Source organism: Sycon ciliatum, chromosome 7 (genome assembly GCF_964019385.1).
Source record: "Sycon ciliatum chromosome 7, ocSycCili1.1, whole genome shotgun sequence".
NCBI lineage: Eukaryota > Metazoa > Porifera > Calcarea > Leucosolenida > Sycettidae > Sycon > Sycon ciliatum.
In genome coordinates, this window is record NC_088649.1 from 17341377 (window position 1) to 17351185 (window position 9809).

The window sequence follows — 9809 nt, forward strand, 5'->3', positions numbered from 1 at the left end:
CATGATGTGTAGAAAATCTACACACTGACTCACTTCATTGGATTGCATTGAGCGGCACTATATTGTAAAACCAAAAAAAGAAAAAGAAACATTCGATGGAGATTTATTTTCAGTATTAAAACTTGGGAACAAGACTCAGATGGAGAGCCAAGGATCAATTTATAGAAAAGGAAAACGACCAAGGAACTACAAGTTACGCTATAATGTCCACTAACACCACCAGTTACTATTAAAACAATCAGCTCATGCGATAACATTGCACGACACTGACCCACGGTACTGACGTTCTACAACTAACTGGCTATCAGCTCTGGCACGCCTTGGATGAGTGCACCAACAGCCTTCCAACCTGGAAGGTTCTAAGTTATAGGATAACATGGGAGGGGAAGGTGGGCGCAACCAAGACAAGCACGACTGTGAAGGACGTTGGCGGGTGTACATGCATGTCGATGACGATACTGGCAAGACCATTAGCCGATACGGTCAAACCACGATTCAAGAACGCAAAGCAACATTCCACACAACTTGTGTGGCTCAAAAGATGCGAAGATCAATAAAAGGGGAAGGTATGCCAACAAGAACAATGAAAAACCTCCTATGTTATCGTATTACTTAGAACCTTCCAAGTTGGAAGGTTGTTGGGATGAGCATCCAAGGCGTGCTAGAGCTGTTAGCCAGTTAGTTGTAGAACGTCAGTACCGTCGGTCAGTGTGGTGCAATGCTATCACGTGAGCTGATTTTTCTTACTTAAAATTAACTGGTGTTGTTAGTGGACAATATAGCGTAACTTATAATCCAAACTCCGGTACAGGTATTTTTCACCGAAAATAAAACCCTCCAAAAATATACGTACATGTATGCCGACTGCAGTACGGGAAACTGGTTTAGCGAAATGTTCGCGCCAACGAACCGTTGATTTTGGGAATTACCGAAAATATTACGCCACCGAAAATTCCCGGGTTTACAGAAAGCCGAAAATTTTGGAATTTTAGATCCCAGACCAGTGTATTTTATTGATTCACGGGGTGCCTGGGGCAGAAAGTGGTGCGGTCAATACCGTAGTGACCGTACCGTGTTCGCCCCTGACACATCACAGATGTGCTGTGGTATATGGTCACCACATCACAGATGTACTCTGGTGCAAGGTCACCACATCACAGATTTGCTCTTGGATATGGTCACCACATCCCAAATGTACTGTGGTACATGGTCACCACATCCCAAATGTACTGTGGTACATGGTCACCACATCACAGATGTGTTCTGGTACATGGTCACTACATCACATGTGTGCTGTGGTACAGTGGATACTGAAAGCTAACTGTAGAAATATTGCCTTACAGTCGGGTGAGTGCCGGCAGCTGCAGTGCTTGCTTGTTTAAAGTTGTCATGGCGTTTGAAGAAAATATCCTGAGAGGATGTACACAGGAAAGAGAAAGAGAGTAGAGGGAGGGGGAGAGAGAGAGAGGGAGAGAGAGAGAGAGAGAGAGAGAGAGAGAGAGAGAGAGATGCAGGGAGGAAGAGAGAGAGAGAGAGAGAGAGAGAGAGAGATGCAGGGAGGAAGAGAGAGAGAGAGAGAGAGAGAGAGAGAGAGAGAGAGAGAGAGAGAGAGAGAGAGAAGGGGAGAGGAGACGCGAGAGGAGAGAGAGAGAGGGAGAGAGAGAGAGAGAGAGAGAGAGAGAGAGAGAGAGAGAGAGAGAGAGAGAGAGGAGAGAGAGAGAGAGAGAGAGAGAGAGAGAGAGAGAGAGAGAGATAGATAGATAGAGAGAGAGGGGGAGAGAAAGGGAGAGGAGAAGAGATAGATAGATAGATAGATAGATATAGATAGATAGCGAGATAGATAGAGAGAGAGAGAGAGAGAGAGAGAGAGAGAGAGAGTAAGTTACATTTATAAAGACAGGTAAGTCTAACAAATGAGGACTGAGACCTCTACAACAGGGTTTTTACGCCTGAAAGCAGGTGCATGATTTAACAAGCAGGTTGTCAGTCTAGATTTTATGCGCAGATGGAGAAAAAGCGCAGAATTTTTGTAATGAGATGAAAAGCAGAACTAATAAGAAATAATAAGAAAAGATGAAATGAAAGCCTGCTCACAACGAGAGAGAGAGAGAGAGAGAGAGAGAAAGAAAGAGAGAGAGAGAGAGAGAAAGAAAGAGAGAGAGAGAGAGAGAGAGAGAGAGAGAGAGAGAGAGAGAGAGAGAGAGAAAGAAGGAGAGAGAGAGAGGAAGAGTGAGTGAGTGAGAGATATAACACAAAGAGGCAGAGAAAACAATCGTTAGAAATGTCCATTTTTAAAATCCAAAAAAATTATCTTCATGTGCATGTGAGACGAGGGACTTCCCCAATCACATCCTGTACTTCGCTGTAGGCAGAGTGAATACAGAAGAACACTTTACCTCCCTTTCATATACTGTAAATATACAAAATTTCGGCGCTGCAAAATTTCGGCACTTCACGATTTTTGACATTTCGGCGGCGATTTATTTTCGGCGTGGGGTAGAGGGCATGGTATAGTGCGACAGATGCTGGGAAAAATTTCATCGGCGTTTTAATTTAGGCGTTTTGGGTCGGTGCCGAATATAGCCGAAATTAAATAGCTGCCGAAAATTTGTATATTTACAGTACAGTCAAACCCGTGAAGGCGACCACTCGGAAAAGGCGGCCACCTGTCCCGGAAGACCACTGCAGCCAGGACCAACGGATGCTATTTCCAGTCAAATGACCCTGGATAAGGAGACCACCTGGTTACAGAGACCACACTTTGTAGGTCCCGTGAGCGGTCGTCTTAGACAGGTGTCACTGTAGCTTTTTCTCTCACCCTTTCATTCTGCAGTGCTCTGTTTCAGGCACGCATGAGAGGTGTTGATACCGAGATTCTTGGTCGGTTTAGCAACGTTGGACTTTTGGATGCGCTTGGATCATGGTTGTGGTATGGATTCATACAAGTTTTAGGGTGGTTTTCCTTCACAGCATGGAGACACGTCCAGCTGTAGCGAGTGAACTGGGCCCTACAGGTAAGGGACTATGGCTCCAATAATTGGCAGATCGTGTTCGATTCCACTCATGACAAACTCGCATATAGCGAATTTTGTGACAACAGCGAGCCATTGTCAATGCCCTTGTTTGAACCCATACAAATTTGACTTTTTGCAGCGAACTGTTTTTCGTTTGTAACGAAAGATTTCTTGTGACCGAGTGCACTCATACAGCCATAGACCGCATGCACGGCGTGACCTGTTGTTTGTATCGTGCGAGTGTATTGCTGTTATAACAAACTTCGGCTATAAAGAACTAAGTCGCCTGCAAAGCGGTATTCGTTGTAATAATTATCAGGAGTCGAGTGTACGTGCGACACGAGGGGCTACCCACCACCTCTCATAATGGCACGGTGACTTCACCATGGGCCGTGTGGATCCAGAAGTCGCCATTATAATAGTAGCCGTGAATGTTTTTACCTCTGACCTCATCCCTTTGAAGACCTATCGGAAAGAGAATGCAGATTACAGTAAAACCTGTCAAGGCGACCACTCGGATAAGGCGACCACCTGTCCAAAAAGACCACTGAAACCAGGATCAAGGGAGTCAAATGCCCCTGGATAAGGAGACCACCTGGTAATAAAGACCACGTTTTGAAGGTCCCTTGAGCGGTCGTCTTAGACAGGTTTCACTGTACTAACATGACACTGTACTCATCCAAAGCAAAAGGCAACGCAGAACAACTACCGCTACTTGTACTTGTTTTTCTCCCAGTTTGGCCGCTTGTGCGGCCGACACAAGACGGGAAAAAGAAGCAAGAAAAACAAAAACAAACTGTCTTATTCACCTTGTATTCGTTCCCTCGTGTTTCTGGTGGCGTATTCACGTTTAAATTGCCGTCCGCTGTCATCTCTTGCGCTCTTCTTCCGACTGCGACTCCTAGCCCAAACTGAGCAGGTCCGCGGCTCAAGTACGTAGTTAGTTTGGAAGCGAAGGCACTTCCGTTGCCCTGGTCTGCCAGAACGGTGACTACTGAGCGCTATCGAGTATCGTTGCCGTCCTTCGGTCGACCATTATTCTACCAACTACCAACCAGCGAAGATAGGCACTGCCGACGCGTGGGGCGACGAGCAGGGCGACGCGTGGGGCGACGAGCAGGGACTAAGTAAGGAGCTTCGAACTACACAAATACAAAAAAATAATAGCCTTCTTCTTTTCCATCGCTGACTTACAAATTTCAAGGCCATTGGACCAGCGGAACCCACAACTCACAAGCAGATCGACACAAGGATTTTTGGGACGGCATCCAATCTCAACTCAAGACAACTCGGGACAAGCCTCAATCTTAGGCTTTTAGACTCGAAGTCGCTTTGTGGGTGAAGCCTGCCTGAAGCCCTGAATGCAACGTGCCAAAGACATGAAACACCTGAGCGGAAAAAAAGGTTATAGGGCGCACACAGCACGAAACTGGGTAGGGTGCAGGGCGCTTATTTACACACCTACAGACTCTACAATGTCATGCAGATGTTTGTATGTCTCACCACGAAGGGCATGATCACGCCTTCGCTGACTACACGTAGATTTCTACGACGTAGACCAGGTAGACGTAGGTCTACTTTAGTACTTATGATTGTAACTCGCCAGCACACTGCGTGAATAGAACTTAGAAGTGCCAAGCTGCGCGCGGTTCCACGCAGTCCGGGTGGTTCGAAGGCTCACCGCGAAACTTAGGTATAGATTTCCTCGATAGTGTGTTCCAAGCTCGCTGTCTGCGTGAATGGACCAGAACTCTGTGTTAGTCAGTAAAATTTAATATGGAGTAGTCTACACGGAAGCTTCTTTAAAAAAAAAAAGTTTTACCGGCAAACAAAACGGCGTGGTCCGTTACGTGGGGCGTTGTAGCATGGTCTACCTGCCTGGTTTGTGGATTCGATCATACATATAAAATGGAACAGCGCTGGCGCCACATGGCCCTGGCCACGAACACTAATCTTTTCTTTTTTTACAAGATAACCACAAACCATCATGGTGCAAACGCCGGCAAAAACGCACAGGGATATACATAGGGATGGCAGCCGAAGCAGTGGAGGCTAGCCATTGGCGGACTATGCTCGGCCAATCGTCAAATTATGTATAGATATAAGAATAATAATAATGGATATGCAGTTGTTCGACATGGTGAGCCCTCTTCTTCATTTTCCTGGCCAGGATTACCATGATTACAAGCAGCCCTCATGCTCAAGTTAGTGCTACATGTACATGTATATCTCTGTCCGTGTACACAACAGGTGCACTCACTGGCTTTATCGAACTGAACAATGCAGCAAACCTTCTACATTACGTGCATTCTACTTGTACAGTCCTGCCCGTAGAAATCTGACCTCATGAATAATATACCATCACAAAAGGCAGAAGAGAACAGAGACAGCCGGCTAGGTCTGTGTTGTAACGCTGCGTTTCATGCACATAGCAAAGCTAAGGCGATCCTCAGACAACTGCGGCTGTTCTTTGTTCTCTTCTGCCTTTGTGGTAATGCTCCATCCTTGTGGTGTTGAGCACTCTAGGCAATCTGGGAACTCTGGCTATTGTAATAATACCATCATGTAGATCTACATGAAATAGCACCAGCGGAGAACAACAGGTCCTACATAATTGCACCACCACACACACCACTCTGCGCTAGGCCCCCGGCGGATAATGCTAGCATTACATGTATATCTAGCGTATTTAGCACTTTCTGGAAACTAGCATTGCGCTAGCATAATCCGGCAAGTTTTGCAGAAACTAGCATATTCTTGCGAACACTAAAAAACTTTGTAGCATATTATCCATGCATACTATGGGATTTTCGTGAGAATTCACAATGCCCTCGCGACTACTGCCGCGCCTTTGCTTGCTGAGTAAATAAAATTCTGGGCTTCTTGTATTTTTTCTGTATCATAGTCATAAAACATGATTATGCTGCAAAAAACATGTACGCTGTTGTCAATCTGCAACATTAGTCATCTACATGTACATGTATACCACTATTTCCATTTTTCCGAAGCAGAATTCAAGCATTATCAATCAGTGCCATTTTTGGAGCAGAATGCGAACATATTGAATAAGCAGAATCCATCATTTTTTTAGTATTATCACCCGTTTGGTTTGGTTTGGTTTTTATTATTTCAGTTCGTTGCCTCAACAGTACAAAGTACAAAAATCAAGAGGGACGAACGAAAAGAGAAAATAAAACAGAGCAGAGAGGAAGATGCAACTGTAAGGAAAGAAAAACGGAGAGAAACGGAGAAGGAATGTGGACTGGGCGGATTCATGAACCATTACTAGAGCAGTAGGCCCTGGCCAGGGGCCTACTCTGCGCACTTGAGCGCTGAGCTACATGTACAATATAACCTGGTGTAAGCGACCTCTGGGTTTAGCGACCACCTGCTCTTAACGACCGTTTTTCTATGCACCGACAGTTCTACACAGACACCGTGGGACCTGGTTCTAAAGACCACCTGGCTTTAACGACCACTTTTGCTTGCACCGTCGGGTGGTCGCTTAAACCAGGTTTTACTGTATTACTGAACGGTTCTGTTGGCGCTGAGGGCGCCGGCCCCGGTCATTCGACCGGATTTCCATGTCCACGACAGTAGTACAACACATGCAATAGTTATGGTAGCAGAAACGATGCAATCTACAATCCACATATACATGTATGATCAGACTTACAAATAGTTCAGGTTTGGCTTGTCGGCCGTAGAGATGGTGGGCAAGGCTGTGAGCTGCTTTCCCGCGCAGGATATGTGCAGGATAGCTCCATCCATGCCCCTCACGCAAGCCTGTTGCGCGCTTGCCGTGTGAATGTTGCACGCCACTGCGACGATCACCAGCAGGAGCGGCAAGACCACCGGTCTCACATACTCTCCTGCAAATACAGGAGAGAAAGAGAGAGCAAACCCCTAACTTAAGATCACCTGCCACTGAAGACCGCTTTCTTTGGCCCCTCTCGCTCTTCCGCCCACTTGTCAAGTACAGTAAAACCGTATACATTATAGCGTAACGTGTACGTGTAGCTCCTTGGTCCTGTTTTCTAAACACAGTGGAACACAGTGGAACACAGTGGAACTCGATTAGTACAACACACAGGTACAACACACAGGTTGCTCGCATGTGAAAATCTATAAATTGCAGCAGATTATTTTTTATTATAAATGCTGGACATGGATATTGAATTAAACTGTACTCAGTGACTTTTTACATTCTACAGGCTACGTTTTATTGTTGTTATTATTGCAAAGCTTTCCTTTTGATCTTCAAAATTTGAGTAATAAATTAAAAAAAAAAAAATTAGTACAACACTCCGATACTCCGATAAGACTCTCGCCTAGAACGGACATGATCCGGAAAATGGGTCTATCCACTCACACTGTAGTGAAAAAGAGAACCAATGAACTCCAATTGGACTCGGGCGGAAGGCCAGAATTGATACTTGCAAGAAGAAAAGAGGACCAAAGAGCTACCAGGTAGGTGTAGAACGTCAGTACGGTGTCATGCAGTGTTATCGCATGAGCTGATTGTAAAACTAACTGGTAGTGTTAGTGGATATTATAGCGTGACTTGTAGCTCTTTAATCCTCTTTTCTTCTTATAAATGAACAAACAGTTACGCTAAAATGTCAACTAAAACCACCAGCTACTTGACAATCAGCTCATGCGATACCATTGCACTGGTGGTGCTAGTGCCGGTAGTGCACATTATAGCGCAACTTGTAGTTCATTGGTTCTTTTTTTTCTTTCCTACACATCCTTGGCTCGCCATCCGAGTCTACATCGTCACACTGAAGTATTTTGGGATAAGAAGTGCTTGGGGTACTCAGCACAGTAAACGTTCCAAAAAAAACCCCAGTTAACGTTCCTGCTGGCTGCTGCCTATGTCTTATCAGCGTTCGGAGTCCTGTATTAGCCGACATTTCTTTCTTTCTTTTTTACGAAAAAAACACACCATTTTTTTGTATTGTGTTGTATTGATTTATTTGAATTCGGTATCTCAACAGTACACTGTACAACTTGGGAAGATCCGAATGACATAGATACATAAGCATAAAAGGGATTTGATGACACAAAGCAGCAAGGCAGCGATGAGACATTATTTTGGAATGGCAGGAGTGGGGGAGAGCCAGGGGCAGCTTGACCGACCAAAGGGTCTCGGCTTCATTGCAACCCAAGCGCTCCACAAAACTTTGAGCTGTTCAATGCTGTCACTCAGGCTACCCCTACAGTAGAATAACTACAGTGCTGGAAGCTGAAATCCGACCCTTGAGCGATGGGTTCACCTTCTAGCGGTCTCTATTCCGTAGTGTTACAATCCTGTGTTGGGTCTTAGCGATGTGAGCGCACCGCTCACCGGCCGAATTTCAGTTGCCAGCACTGTAGTCTGCAGTTCTATTTCTATGAAGACGACGGTAAGCAGCAGCATTAGGTCCTGTACAGATTCAGCTCAGTTCTATTGCAGAGCTGAATTACAACTTTGAAGAGTCGGGACATCTAGATCGAGAAGACTCTGTTCTGGAGTAAAGTGCAATGCCTGACCCGGATTTCCCAAGCTACATAACGTTAGGAAAAGGGACCTGAGCCAGAGTCTAACCATTCTATTGAGCTCGCTCCCTGCCCGGAAGTGTGCTTCGATACAGACGTACAGCCCAGTGCAGTACATGTATAAATACAAGGTCTTCTTGTCCCAATTTCCCATGTGCTTCGCACCCATCATTTCAGACACGGGACTCTCTCTGTTCTCACACTCCCGGTAGCCATTACACGCTGAACAAGCTATGGCAGTTGCAAGAACTTACTTCGATTCTTCATGGCCACAATAGCAAGAAGCAAACACATAGCTGCGACCTCTGCTCCAGGAAGACACGACCTGCGCTGCACCGAGAAAAACAAAACCAACTGCTGGAACGATGATCTGCTGAAAGGGCTGCTGTTGAGCGGATTGGCTCGGGTTAGAGGGCTGGCTGGCTTAGTCTGTTTCGTGCGTCAGACATTCCATGCGAGCCAACGTACATGATGAGGACTGGTCGGGTACGGCCGGTCTCCATGGACGGTGATCCCGAAAGACATTGGGCCTGCATCTCGCATGTTTAATTAATTGGTATACTCAATGTCGATAGAGCAGCCGGCCATGGTATCAAGAGTTCAGTGGAACCCACTTAGTATGTACTCGGATTATATAAACTCTTGCTTAGTACGTACATTGTCCGGAGCGCGGGTGTACTGATCCACACTGAAGTATGTTAGGATAAGAATTACCCCGGATATTACACACTCTTTCCTGCTGCCCATGACCCCATGGGGGTACTTCTTATCAGAGTAGTACTGAATAAGACGTCACTCTTGAATATGGTTTAATTGGAGGCAAAGTACAATGGTATCAAAAGCTGCGGGCTGATCGCAAACAATATTTCCGAACTTCTCAAAAGCACTTTCCGGATGTTTCTGATTAGTTGTAATACAGGCAAAAAGAAACCAAAAGAAGCACGGTGAATTGTATAGAGCAGAGAGCAGAGAGGCGATAGAAACGGTGCAAAGAAGAGTAGCGACAGCTGAGCACCATCAAATGTGCAAACTCATACGCACAGGCGGAATGATAAAGAAAACAGTCATGCACTTCAAGGTCCATGCAAAGAAACCTAACAAGAGTGCAGCGCAGTGCGGCTACACTAGACAAAAGGAAAACAAACTAGCGACTTGCTGACAACCTACCAAACAGCTTGCGAGCCAGTAAGCGTATCTCCGACATGTACATGTATGGGGCTTACGTATTTATTGTGCTGTTCCTGCCTACTCTTC

At 45.6% G+C, this 9809-nt stretch overlaps 1 protein-coding gene across 1 annotated transcript in view; it reads right to left on the reverse strand.

Annotated features, from left to right (window-relative positions):
* The window catches only part of LOC135821123 (chondroadherin-like protein), a 24101-nt gene extending 15182 nt beyond the window's left edge, over positions 1-8919 (reverse strand). Inside the window, exons 1-3 of the mRNA XM_065334189.1 lie at positions 8810-8919; positions 6691-6886; positions 1342-1410 (exon numbers count right to left, since the gene is read on the reverse strand). Of these exons, the coding sequence (XP_065190261.1) occupies positions 1342-1410; positions 6691-6886; positions 8810-8849 (305 nt within the window). The 5' untranslated portion in view covers positions 8850-8919. The remainder of the gene's footprint in view (positions 1-1341; positions 1411-6690; positions 6887-8809) is intronic.
* Between the last annotated feature and the right edge of the window lie 890 nt (positions 8920-9809).